The 15,019-nt window shown below is 34.5% G+C and overlaps 1 protein-coding gene and 1 pseudogene across 1 annotated transcript; one reads left to right on the forward strand and one right to left on the reverse strand.

The window, feature by feature from the left end:
• Nucleotides 1-257: 257 nt before the first annotated feature.
• On the reverse strand, nt 258-1,374 carry LOC124849018 (zinc-finger homeodomain protein 2-like). Its single transcript, XM_047326858.2, has one exon. It carries the CDS (start codon nt 1,202-1,204, stop codon nt 455-457), a length of 750 nt encoding a protein of 249 aa, XP_047182814.1. The 5' UTR covers nt 1,205-1,374; the 3' UTR covers nt 258-454.
• A 4,313-nt stretch (nt 1,375-5,687) lies between these two features.
• LOC148193214 (uncharacterized) lies at nt 5,688-8,310 on the forward strand (annotated as a pseudogene).
• Nucleotides 8,311-15,019: the final 6,709 nt, after the last annotated feature.

A 15,019-nucleotide genomic window follows, 5' to 3' on the forward strand; every position in this document is an offset into this window, starting at 1 on the left:
TGAGAACGCGTACATTGATGCTACCGAGGAAGTTCCTGCTTCCTAGTTCCAATAACTGTCTTAGGATAGAGTTATCATATCATTATAGACAAACAAAACAGATGTCATATTAATCAATTAACGCTTCTCGTCACCTATATATATCTGATATCATCATCATCATCATCATCCATCAGAAAAAAGAAAAAAGGTTCCAAACGCGTCACCACCACCACCATTGTAACAAACTGCAAAAGAATTTTAAGACTAGAACGACATCATAAAAAAGACTGATTTTTTCAACTCAACAGAAAATTAAATTACCCAGCAGCAATAATAACTTGATCTAATTAACCTTACCTACATCCTCAAACGCTAACACAATAAGAAGAGAAAGAAACCCTAACAATTTGGGTGGGTGGGTGGGTGAGCTAGAGAGTTGAAGAAGTTTGAGCATCGGAATTTGCGCACTTTACTAGGGCTTCTTACCGAGAGTGTGCTTGTTGTTATGCATCCAAACCTTGAGAACGTGACGCTTCACCCCGGTTTCGTTGCAGAAGGCTTGGACCACACCCTCGTCGTGTTTCTGAATCCTCCACCCTAGTTTTTCAGCAAGTTCAAGCATTTTGTCCTTTTGCTCCTGCGTGAACTTTGTTCTGAACCGTTTCTTGGACCCCGTTCCACCTGCACTCGGGTTCGAAACGTCCTCCTGGTCCTCCCGAGTGCTCTGCGTCCCACCGCCGCCGGACGTCGACGGCAGCGCCAGCGTCCCAGCCACGCGCGCCTGCCCCCCCACCTGAAGGTATCCAGTCGGGGTCCGGTAGTACGCCGCGAACTGGGGCGGCGGAGGGTGGTGCAACGGGTGGTGCGAAACCAAGTAGGGGTCCCCACCGCCGACGGAGGCGCCGGCCCCATCGCTCTCCTTGCGGTGAAAGTTGCGGTGGCAGCTGCAGGCTGCACATTTAAGCGCGTCGATGGAACCCTCCGTCCCCGCTGCCATGAACTCACCGCAGCCGTCGAGCGCGTGGCCGCCGATGCCGACGGCGTGGTTCTTCAGACACTCTCTGTAGCGTGCCCTCCCTGCGCCGCCGTTGGTGCTGCTTCTCACAGGCTGCGCAGCCATGACTGCCTCCGGACCGAGCGGAACCTTCATCCGGGCGGGGTCGTAAGCTGCGGCACCCATACACTGCTCCTCCTCTTGGTCCTCCTGATCCTCAAATTCCATTTGGAAAAATTGGCGAAAATCTTAAACTTGTGAGTACTATTAATGACAAGTGATGGGAAAATTTAAAAGGGGGTCTCAGTACTCTTCTCGCAGTGTTTCTCTCTCTTTGTTCTCTGCTCTCGTCGTGCTTTCTTTGTCCAAAGGTGTATTCCTTCATATACTTTTGCGGTTCTCTGTTTTCGGAGGACACGACAATTAGAGCATAATATACAAAACTCTCTCTCTCCATTTGTCTCAAGATCTTCACCTTCCACCGGCTGTTCCGGTCACTCCGTAATTTGTTTTTCACCGCTTGCACATGAATGTGTGCGCAAGATTAACTGCGAAAAGTTTTAACTTGGGGTGACAGTACTCCTGGGCACCATGAGCCCAGGACAAATGACAAAACGGATAAATTTTACTTCAACAATATATCTGTTTTTAATGCAAATCTTTACCATACACAACAACCACACTCGAACCATATATCAACTTTGTATTCGACTTTTGTTTTTCTGTTTCCATCTTTTTCTATCCACTCTACGTATATTTTTTCTTTCCTTTTCCTAATATGGATAACAACGTGGTCGTAAGCCAGATATAAAAGGTATATACATTCAATTTTTTTAGATCCAATGTGTCTTAATCTTTTTAGATCCAACCAGTTCATACCATGATAAATACACTTTATATATCCATTCATTAAACTACTTTTTCTATAATTATAAATTTTTAGAATTCTCTTAAATTGGTTGTAAGATAGTCGGTTTAACTGCCAAATGTGGCATAAACTTCAATAATGTTAAAATCTTTCTTTTTTATTTTTGGTCTTAAGAAGAGGAAGTAGACAAGATTAATTCAAGGAATGGGTTTGTTTCTGTATAAGGTTACTAGCATATATAACATTTCTATGTGTTTCTTCGCTTACGAAGTCGATTTTCAATTACATAGAATCCACTATTTTTTATATCTTTCTTCTTTTTCTTCATGCGTACTAAATAACATTAAGCTTCAGTCTTTTCACATTTTCATTTCCTCTTTTCGTTTATTCGCCATAAAAAGTGGAAGACAACAAATCTCAAAGAGTGGGTGTATTATGTTACAAGGTTAATAATTAAAACATTTCTACATATTCCTTTACATATTACAGTGAAAATTCAACTATGCTGGCTCCACTATTTTTTTCTTTTGTATCACTACTATTCAACAACATAGGCTTCAATAACTTTTCCATCTCTTTTTTTCCCAATCAGTTGGGTGGGATCCAATCTTTTTCTATAACTTTTCTCTTTAATTCCTTGTTTCTAAACTACACAAGCATAGTCACTTTTCCACATATCCATCCATTTTTTTCTCATTTTTCATTTCATGAGTTGAGGATGATACTAACAAGTTGAAGGAGGAGGTTTACTTTGGTATAAGGTGAACAAATTAATAAATTATTATGTTTTTCTTCACTTTGCATAAGACAGTGTGAATTGAATGGCACGTGATCCACAATTTTGTTATATCTTTCGTTTGTTTCATTGTTTCCAAACAACATAAGTTTTGTCACTTTTCACATTTCATTTCCTTCTTTTCCTTTTTACATCATGAGAATAGGAAGATAACAAAACACCACCCTCATGCTGAAAATACATATCAAGTATCAAAGTAAACATTAATCGGTATCCAATGGATGACTTAATTACCAATTTAATGATTGAACTTTGAGAATAACCGAAACTCACAACATCAATTTTTTTGTCAAGTGAAATTTAAAGTCACTTATATACTACTTACTAGGAATGGAAAAAAGTATTTATAAAAAAAAATTTGTGGCGGATAGTTGATATTTTGTATATATTTATTATTCACAGATGGTGGATAGTGAGTATTTTTATTCACTTTTAAATGGTCGGATGTGGATATCCAAGACAAAAAATTGAAATAAAAATTTAATTTATATTTTATTAACTTATATTTAATTAATATTAAAATTAATTTATATTTTATTAGGTTAAATTTAATTATAATTTAATTTAATTTATATTTTATTTTATTTAAATTTAATTTAAATTTAATTTTAAAATTTTATAAAATATAACTTTTTAAATATTTGTGATTATTCACAAGCATCCATAAATCTTAAAATATCTGGTATTTTTTTAATCAAGTATTGAAAAAGTAATAAAACATGTAATAGATGAATTTTTTTATTGCAAATCAAGAGATAAATATTATCTGTGTTCGACCTAAGTAGTTGTCAATCCTAATATTAACTCACTTTATTTTGATAAGAGATCAATATCTTCTAATAAATGACATTTTGATACTTTCTTTTGACAAGGGTAAGACAATAACAAACATTTGATACAAAGGGAATTAAACACGCATTTTTGTAATTTTTGTCTCTGCAATTTTCTTAAAAATGATAATAAAAGTGTAATGGTAGCTCATTCATACAAAAATTTATGAGTTATTTTGGATAAGTATCCTGTATAACTGTAATATGATAAATTCACTAAGGCTTCTTAAAAATAAGTATGAGTAAAATGTCAAAATAAAAAAGTAAAAAAGTAATAAGAAAAAATAAAAGTGTATAGTAACTAATTTAGTGAAGAAAAAAAAAAGAGAATAGAAGTACAGAGAGATAACAAATACACCTAAAATGTAATCGAAATAACAAAGTGGGAGACAAACAAAAATCAAACAACGCGCTTCAGCAAACGGCATGCATGACAGGAACTGAAACTGAGTGCACGCATTGAAGTAGGTGGAAGGTGGCGCGTGGGAGGCGCGTGGGTGGCGCGTGTATATAGCGGAGCTAAATAAGATTAGTTTTCTGGTTCCCACATAGGAGGGATAAGTTGGGGCGGGGCCCGGCGGAGTGGAGTGGGTGTTGTTTATGAATGTTGTGGGTGTAGGGTTGTAGGTAGGAGGAACAACCATTGTACCTTTGCACACATTTAGATTGGATAATATTTTATCTTTTACTTTTATTTTTTGTCCTACTTTTTCAAATCCCTACCTTTCTTTATTTCTTAGACTTAAAATTACACTACACATCTATCATTTTTCCAAAGAACAAACAGAATTTGAGTGATAGGTACTAGGGTGGTAGTAGTAGAATGAATGATCAACATTAATATTATAATTTATTATTATTATTATTACAAACCAAATAAAAATATATGTTGTCAGCATCAGAAGCAGCTGTTGCTACGTGCGGTCTCTCCGACATGGGTCACGAGCTTTTGGCGGCATCATGCACTTCCTTTGCTATACTTAAGAGTTAAAAGGTTAACATAACCTCGTTATATGTATGAATTTAAGTTAATACATTTAACAGTTAGAAATAAACTTTGTAGATACTGATTTTCGTATTTTAAAAATTTTGGTATTTCTCTTTTCTCACTATATTTAAAAATAAAATAAAACGTATCGCTACAAGTAAAAACAACCACTGTTCATTACATTCAATACTAACAGTAGGCTATACTTGTAGAGATTAAAGATGCAACAAACTTACGACTGCTTTTTATGAGAAATAATCGGGAAGAGATAATTAAATAAATTTTTATAAGTAAAAATTATTTATACAATAAATTAAAAAATAATTATCAAAAAATAAACCTTAAATTAATTCAATATCATAAAATTGATTTGTTAACTAAAATTTACACTTACATACTATGAAATCGATACCACTCTTCATCTATAATATAAAAAGCATTTCAGCATTAATTTATGTATAAACCAATCGTAGTTTTGAATAACTCTATTCTTTTTTTTCTTCTTCTTTTTTTCACGCTTTGTTTCTTATCTTTTAAGTTTTAGGATTGGAATGAACGTCAAGTTTTTTTCTTATAATTTTGAAAACCTGTATTATCTTTATAATTCTTACATATAAGATATAGAGTTCCTTAACATAATATTTTCTTACCATGAAAAATTTAAAGAGTATATTGTAACGAGTGAAGGAGAACTGGAGGGAAATGCAACTGCTAGGAAGGGACACGTGGAAGAAGAAACTGTGAGAATGGACACGTGTAAAAGGGTGAGAGCACGTAAAGAGAATGTGTTATTAAAGGATTTTGTTCGGTGAGGAAAACATGACTCTAGTATGATATATTTTCTGTTTCCTCTGTTGAGATCTGATTTCATCTCTTTCTCTCTGAAATTGCACCTTCCTTTACACCCTTCTTCTCTTCTTCTACTTCAGGTTGAATCATACACTTTGGGGAATTCTTGCTTGAAGAGTATTAAAATTTTTCTATACTGTTATATTGTTTAATTTTTGTTCCAGTTGTAAACAAATTTCACACAGTTTACTGTTGCATTGTGTTAAATAAAATTCCCCGTTTCATTGGTGCTTTTATTTACGTCAATGGCTGAGAATACTCGAATGAAGGACATGCAAACCTAGCTCATTTCCATTTAGAATTGGATCGAGAAACAACCGGATCATGATAAAGCAAATCGAGATTTGCTCCTCCAATTTCAAACCGCAAACAACAATCGTATGGATCAGATGCAGAAATTGTTTGATTCTTTAACGCATGGAGACAATCGACACATTGATGCTTCGAACTCAAATGGGTCGTCGTTGCTGGTGACTCCCTCCGCTTCTGCGATGTCGGTACGCAACATCTCCTTGGGCTTTCCTCATTTTGATGGCACAACATCGGTGTTAGAATGGATTTTCAAAGCCGAGCAGTTTTTTAATTATCATCATACCCTGGATCAAGAGAGAGTCGACATAGCTTCTATTCATTTTGAGAAGCATGTGATTTCCTGGTTTCAAATGTTACATCGTGGCGATAGTTCGCACATGGTCAGATTTGACGAGAGCTTTGAAGAGCCATTTCATACCATCTCCTTTCGACTCGCCAACTGCAAAATTGTTCAAACTGTATAAATCTGAGGGTCTTATTGATGGCGCGATGTTAAATTGTTTCTTATGTGGTTTAAATCGGGATATTAGAAGGGACGTAGTGGCTTAATGTCCTACTAATCTTCTACGTGCAGTGTCTTTGGCCAAATTGTATGAAGAAAAGTATGCTCCTGTTGTGCAACAACGTTCTACCACATATACTCATAAATATTCTCCATTATCATCTACCACTGCAATTGAGGCGAGAAAAAGGTTTATGTTATTTTTGTGATAAGAAGTTTACTTTCAATCATAAGTGTGCTAATAGACAACTGTTGATGTTACAAGCTTAAGAGGAGGATTTTGATTATGATAATGAGACTGAAAATCTCTAAAATGTGACTCATACAAATAGTGAAGATGGATTAGAAGATACTCATCATTTGTCTTTAAATGCTATGAAGGGAGGTTTAGGAGTTGGCACCATTCGTTTTTTTGCTCACATTAATTCTTTGTCAATCACAGTATTAGTAGATGGAGGTAGTTCGAATAATTTTTTACAGCCACGGATCGCTAAGTTTCTTAAGTTGGACATAGAACCAGCTCCTTTGTTCAAAGTTATGGTGGGAAATGGAAGTTATATGAAAGCTAAAGGATTGATTAAAGCTTTGCATATTCAAGTTCAAGGGGCAAGATTTGAATTACCTGTATTTTTGCTACCTATTTCATGCACTGATCTGATTTTGGTAGCCAATTGCTTAAATACCATAGGATCTCATATTGCGGATTATGATGCATTACAATTGAAGATTTTACATGAGGGGAAATTTATCACTCTACAAGGCAATCTTGATTCTTCACCTACGCAAGCACTTTTACATCACATGAGAAGAATGGTGAACACTGATTCTATTGTTGAGGTTTTTAGTATGCAACTGCTCTAAGACAGTCCATCTCAGTCCCCTGTGTTTGCTCTGCCTGTGGATGTTGCACCAGATTTGGCCTTGTTGTTATGCAATTATAGTTCGGTTTTTTATGTCCCTACATCCTTGCCACCTCCTAGATTTCAGGATCATTCTATTCCTCTGATGGAAGGCTCTCAACCTATCAAGGTTAAACCATACAGGTATCCACGTAGTCAAAAAGCTGAGATTGAAAATTGGTGCACGACATGCTTGAGGAAGGCATAATCCAACCAAGCAAAAGTCCATTTTCTTCTCCAATCATTTTGATCAAGAAGAAAGATGGCTCATGGAGAGTATGTACTGATTATCGCGCTCTGAATGGAATTACAATTAAAGATAATTTTCCCATTCCCACGGTGGATGAACTTATTGATGAGTTATTTGGAGCAATTTTCTTTTCAAAGCTCGACTTAAGATCTGGTTATCACCAAGTCTTGTTGAATCCGGAAGATAGATATAAAATTGCTTTCAGAACCCACCATGGACATTATGAATGGCTTGTAATGCCATTTGGGTTAACCAATGCCCCAGCTTCCTTTCAAAGTCTAATGAATGAGATTTTCAAGGCATATTTGCAAAATTTTTTGCTAGTTTTTTTTTATGACATTTTGGTGTTTAGTGCCACAGGGAAAGATCACTTGTATCATTTGGAATTAGTTTTGAAAACACTTCACTAGCAACAATTATATGCAAGACTCTCAAAATGCTCATTCGGGGTGAGGGAAATTGATTATTTGGGCCATACTTTATCAGGTACAGGTGTTGCTATGGAAACTTCTAAATTAGAGGCTGTAAAACAGTGGTCTCTACCTACAACAGTCAAATAGTTGAGCGGATTTTTAGGCCTCACGGGTTACTATAGGAGATTCGTTAAGAGTTATGCAACAATAGCGACACCTTTAACAAATTTTCTAAAAAAGGAATCATTTCAGTGGGCTCAAAATGCATCCCTAGCATTTGAAAAGTTGAAAGAGGCTTTGACATCTGCTCTTGTGCTTGCCATTCCAAATTTTGATGAGCCTTATGTTTTGGAAACGGATGCTTCGAGGTCAGGAATTGAAGCTGTTCTTAGCCAGTCTCAACGTCCAATTGCTTACTTTTCAAAGAAACTTTTTCCTCAAATGCAGAAACAATTTGTTTATATCCGAGAATTTTATTCAATCACAGAGACTTTGGCTAGGTTTAGACATTACTTGCTAGGCCATAAGTTCATTATTAAAACCGATCAGAAAAGCTTGAAAGAATTTCTTGAGCAGCAGCTCCAAACTCCAGAGCAGCAGCTCCAAACTCCAGAGCAGCAACAATGACTTCCTAAGTTTTTAGGCTATGATTTTACTATACAATATAAGCCTAGAAAAGAGAACATCCTAGGTGATGCTTTGTCTAGAACTTGTTTGCTAGCTTGGTCTGAGTCCAAATTCAAATGGCTGGAACAAATTGCTAAGGTGACAAAGGAGGATGCAGATTTGAGCAAGTTGATGCTGCAGCATACCCAAGGCACTTTACCTACTCAGAAGTTTGTGGTTAAAGATGGCATACTTTTTAAAAGCGGAAGATTAATGATACCAGTAGACACGACATTGAAGAATCAAATTTTGCAAGAGTTTCATGATTCTAAAGTTGGGGGTCATGCTGGCACTACTAAGACTATACTAGAATCTGCAATCAGTTTTATTGGCCAAAGATGCAAGAAGATATCAAACAGTATATAAGACAGTGGAGTATTTGCCAACAAGCTAAAGTGAATCAAGCTTTGCCTTATGGGTTATTACAACCATTGTCAATACCTCAACAGATTTGGGAAGACATAGCTATGGATTTTATTACAAATCTACCTCTTTCATACGGTTTTTCTACAATCCTGGTGGTAATTGATAGAATGTCCAAGTTTGGGCATTTCATTCCCTTAAAAGTTTATTATACTAGTAAGGGAGTTGTCAAAGCTTTTATTAATAATGTGACAAAGATTTATAGTTTCCCTAGAACCATTGTCTCGGATAGAGATAGGATTTTTATCAGTTCTTTTTGGCAGCACCTATTCAAAGCTCAAGGCACTACTTTGGCAATGAGCTCGGCATACCACCCTCAAAGTGATGGCCAAACTGAGATACTTAACAAGACATTAGAGATGTATTTGCGGTGCTATGTATTTTAGAGTCCTAAGCTATGGTATTATATGCTTCTGTGGGCACAATATTTGTATAATTCTTCTTACCATCACAATATAAAAATGAGTCATTTTAAAGTTGTTTTTGGTCAGGAACCACCTGTGGTTATTCCTTATGAAGTTAATGCTAAAGATCCTCCTCCTATTCAAGAGTCTCTAAGAAATCGGGATAAATTGCTGCAACAGCTCAAGCACAATCTCATGAGAGCTCAAAATTACATGAAAATACAAACTGGTAAAAAAAGAAGAGAGTTACAATTGTAAATTGGTGATCTGGCCTTAGTGAAATTGCAGCCATATAGACAAAACTCGTTGGCTCTTAGAAAGAATAAAAAACTGAGCATGAGGTTCTTTGGTCCATTAGAAGTAGTGGAGAAGATTGGTGTAGTGGCTTACAAGTTAAAGTTGTCTCACACAGCTCGAATTCACCCTGTTTTTCACATTTCCTTGCTTAAAAAGTTTTTGGGAAATTAGTCTCAACCATACTTACCTTTACCTTTGACCACTAATGAGTTTGGCTCTGTTATAAGTCCAATGAAAGTTCTAGATACAAGAGTCATACAGCGTAACTCCACTGACATACAACAGATGTTGGTTCAATGGCACTCTACTGCACCTCAAGAAGCTACTTGGCAGGATATTAATGAATTTCAACAAGCTTTTGCTCACTTCAACCTTGAGGACAAGGTTGCTTATAAAGGGGAGGGTATTGTAGCGAGTGAAGGAGAAGTGGAGGGAAATGCAGCTGCTAGGAAGGGACACGTGGAAGAAGAAACTGTGAGAATGGACACGTGTAAAAGGGTAAGAGCACGTAAAGAAAACGTGCTATTAAAGGATTTTGTTCGGTGAGGAAAGCATGACTCTGGTATGATCTATTTTCTGTTTCCTCTGCTGAGATCTGATTTCATCTCTTTCTCTCTGAAATTGCACCTTCCTTTACAACCTTCTTCTCTTCTTCTACTTCAGGTTGAATCATACACTTTGGGGAATTCTTGCTTGAAAAGTATTAGAATTTTTCTATACTGTTATATTATTTGATTCTTGTTCCAGTTGTAAACAAATTTCACAGGATTTACTGTTTGTTAAATAAAATTCCCCGTTTCATATATATTATCATTAAAAGAAACAATATATCTTTTGTGTGGATTAGAGCATGTTGATTCACTTTATAATCAATATTTAAAATCGTTTTTAGCTATTGGGAACTCCTTTTTTTTTTCTGACTACTAATTGATTTATAGATCAATTTAATGCAATAAGATTCACAAGAAATAGAGATACAAACACAACATAAATTTATGATCGTTAAATGTCTCAAAACCTACGTGTGCAAGTTGTTTAAATTAATTCTTTATTTTTATAGTATTATTTTAATATTGTTTATATTACTTTTGTGAACTTTAGTGAGAATCAACATTTACCAGTTAATATAAAATATAAAAATAAACAATATAAAAATCATTATAAGTAATGCTACTATTTTTTGTAATGACTTAAATAAGGATGACATGGAATGATTAATAAAATTAAGATAAAGAAGGGAACATTGTGATATCCTAAATACATTTACTTCAATCAATTCAATCATACATTTTTACTTTCCCAGCTTCCAACTTCCAACTTTGGAACATTTAACTTGCTTGCTTCGACATAGTTTTGTTGAACACAAATATGAATAGTTGTTTAAATTGAGTATGAGAAAAGAAGAGAATTTTAGAGAAATTGAGTTTGGTAATTTTGGAAGTATGATTTTGAGAGGCCTGAAGCAAAGAATGGAGTGAGACTAAAAACACGCACAATCTTGACTGGCGTGTGAAACTGATTAAAAATCCAAAGGCGGCACATCGCAATCCAGAGAAACCCTCGTGGAAAATAAGAAGCCATTGTCTTCCCCAATCTCTACGAAAACACAACAACCCTTACGAAAACACGCCAAACACTCTCCTTTGTTGCACGCTTTTTCACGGGGTTAGTTTTATTTCATTATTCTTTAATTTTAACTAAACCAGTTAATAATTGTTTATCGGGGTTTTAATTATAAGCTTGAGAAAAAATTTTACTATAAAAATAGAGTTGATATGTTTTCACTTCTTTTACACACAAAATTGAAATTTCTTCGTATCTTAAATTTTGATATATTTTTGGTTTCTAAATTTTAAAAATGAATAAATATGATCTTTTTAATCTTATGATATTAACTTTTTTAAATGTTAAATGATGTTTTAAGTTAATATTTAAATTAATTAAATTATTTAAGACGTTTTAATTTAAGTGTTAACTTGAAACATTCTTTAACACTAAAAAAAATTGATTTTATTAAGTTAAAAAAAATATATTAAATTATTTTTAAAGTTTTAGAATAAAACTAAATCAAAGCTTCTAGCAGTACGAATTTTAATTTTTCACACTTAACCCTAAAAATAAAATAGTTTTAGTATAAATAAAAGTTCAACAATTTAATAAAATAAAAGTTAAATCTAATTTAATTTTATGAATTCCTTTATTTGATCAGGTGGAAGTGGATTAATTAAACTATACAACGAATAATCAGAATCGTTAATTTATCCGAGAAAAAACGTGACCCACATAAATAATAATACTCTTCAATTCTCTGGGGTTATTTTTCATTAAATCCTGGCAACTTTTAAATAGGTGCAAACAGGGTCTTGGGTGCGCCAAGTACAAATAATAAAAACTAACAATACAATATCAACTAACTTAAAATAAAATCTACTTAATCTATCTTTATCTTATATTGATAAAATAAAATAATACCCTCCTAAATAAAAGAAAAATCAAAACTACTTATATCTATTTTATGTCTATTAAAATCAAATCAAATATTACTAAACCCAAAAGTAATGAAATAAGATTTTAATGAATCCCTAAAATTTAAGTTTATCTCAAAAAGAACTATCGTGCTTGAAGCTGCTGCTACTTATGATTCGACATATGAATCTTTTTTCAATTTAATTACAGTTAATGTATAAATTTGAGTACAATTTTCATTATGTAAATCTGTTTTAAAAAAATTAAATTAGACTTTTTTTTATGAATAACAAATTCTTTTGGAGGGAGTTTTACAAGTTATACATAAATAACTTCCTAATTAATTTTAGGGCTGTAGTAGTAAAAATAAGTAAACTAAAAAGGTAAAATGTCTTGTTTGAATTTCTTTTGTATCTTGATTTCTCTGATTGGGATGATAGGGAAGTGAGTTTCTTCAGACAAGAGTATTTGATCCATTAAAAACAGTTAACTAGACTCTTTGAGGAAAATAAATGATGATTCAAAAAACAACTACGATTCAGTGGAAAGTTACGTCAACATCAAAGGGACTATACGAAAGATGACGAAAAATAATCCATAATGCATCTGTTAACTGAAAAAAAAGAACCTCAACATTGATAATAAGATAGCAAAATAAAAGAAGATACGGATTCCACCCCCAGAATTATTGTGTGTACTCTAGACAGATCTGTGATTTGTCTATTTTGGTTTGAAATTTATTATAGTTTTGTTTAGAGTGAGAAGAGATAGAATGAATTGTAATTTTGTTGATAAGAAAAGAAGAGAAAAGAAAGTGTGTTTGGAGAATGGGAAGTGTGGTGTGGGCAGTCTAATCACATAAAAATCTGGGAACGGCCCCCAATAATTGATGCAGAAAGGCCCTTCAAACACCCCTTCCCTTGGATCAAATTCCATGCCCATAACTTTAATTTCATTTTATTCTTCTCCCAGCTCACGCTAACTGCATCTCTTGTCGTTTCGTATAATCGCAAACTGGTTAAAATAGTGAAGCATTTGAACTTTCAACTCATTCAGTCAGACACACTTTAGCCAAAATTAGATAAAGGAATAAACCACTCAACCCTTCATCATAATCTTTCTCCATGCCAACGTACTTTCTTCTAATCCTTTTACAACACCCTATTAACTCACCCATTACAAAACCAACTTCCTTTGCGCCGTTTCCTTTTCAAGAAAAACCCATCCTTAATAAGCAATTCTCTTTAAAACCTCTAAATTAACATCAAAATAGAAGAAAGGAAAAACAAAAAGGGTTTTTTGGGTGCCAACTTAGAGGCATTGGTGAAGTGGTAGATGGACTTCATCATGTGATGCTCCAAAAACAGCCAAAACGGACGGATAGACGTCTGATGGGACCTTCTGACACACGCACACAGAGAGTACTCAATCTCTTTGTCGTGTCGTGTATGGTGTTTCAGATTTTTTTTTTCTTTTATTTCTTATTTAATTAAATATATTAACATATCAAATAATACTACTATTGTTAGAAACACTCATAATAACAAATACTTAATACGTATATGTGGTGGTGGATTTATCTATCACCTTTCCTTTCCGTTTAACATGTATTACAGGAATATATGCTGCAGATTTGCGCTTTTATTTTTCAAAGGAATCATCATTGCATGATAATAACCAATGGAATGTGTATATAGCTTAAACATATAGTTTACTTCTTAACTAAAAATGATGGTTTGATTGCTGTGCTCAGCGTTGCTGTTGTTTTATGATATATATTTTGTTGTGTCAGCTGGCGGGAAACCGCAGATAGAACAAGACAGAATGAGAAACAATAAACTTTTTATGTGTACTGTGTCTGTGTCACCAACCACATCCATGAATCGAATCAAACCAAACCAAACCAAAACAACATATGCATTCCTCTCTCTCTCTTTCTTCTCTTCCCTGCACGCGAAAACACCGTTCGGTGACGCCACAAGCCCTTTCTCTCCGTTGAGGGAGAGTGAAAACGAAGAACACGAAGAATGAAGAATGAGGAAGAAATGAAGTACGGAACGGGAAAGCTGTGTCCGTTGAGGTAGGTTCACAGAGAGAGTGAAAGAGAGAGAAAAAGAGAGAATTGCGGGGAAAAGGGAAGTGGATAGTGACAAGACAAGAAAAAGAATGGGACGACCGTGATTTGCATTTCTATATTCTCTTGCAGCTTTTCTCTCTCTCTTTCTCTCTCACACTGCTTCCTCTATGTACGTACTAATAACACAAACACACACACTTCACAGACATTCATACACATACATACGTATACACTGAAAACTGTGGCCCCCATGCCACAACAGAACCCCCAGCTTGCTTGTCGCACCACCATCACCTCCATCCATTCATTCACCAACAGTTCACTTTTTTCTTCACTTTTTCTCTGCAGTTTCTACTGTTTCTTTCTAACACAGCATATCAAATACAATCATCTTCCATTTTTTAATTCGTATAATATATATAAATATGAAAGTCAGATACATGATTCTTCTTCTAGTGAGCTCGGCTTGCTACGCAAACACAGTCCTGGGCACACATGTTATTTCCTTTTCCCCTCTGCATCTTTTTCACGAATTTGGGTTTTGTATCCTATACATATGTCCGCAAGCAAACCAGAAAAAACACTCATCAGAAGTTAAGAATCATCATGCACATGACTCCCATCTCATCTCAGTTCGTCATCACACAACCATCATTAGGACCACTTTCTTTTTTATAATTTTTTTATGTGCCTATAGATATATAATACACAGATATAAAAGTAAGTAATCATCTTATTTTACCCACCATCCACTCTTAATTTGGAATCACCTTGGGCACCCAAAATATGTAGACTTCCCTGATCCATTAATCCCAACAAAGGTTTACCATCATCAACTTAAGTTCAAATTGACAATGTAAAGACTTCGTTTAACATTGATTTCAAAAACACCTTTGTTACTTTTTAAGTCATGAAATATGTTTTAAATAATCACTAAAACAACGTTGGACTAATAGAAAATAATGATATTAGAACAAGATGTAGGGTTAATTATAGTATAATT

The sequence above is a fragment of the Vigna umbellata genome, chromosome 9, assembly GCF_029865625.1.
Source record: "Vigna umbellata cultivar VRB3 chromosome 9, Vumbellata_1.0, whole genome shotgun sequence".
In the NCBI taxonomy this organism is placed as follows: domain Eukaryota; kingdom Viridiplantae; phylum Streptophyta; class Magnoliopsida; order Fabales; family Fabaceae; genus Vigna; species Vigna umbellata.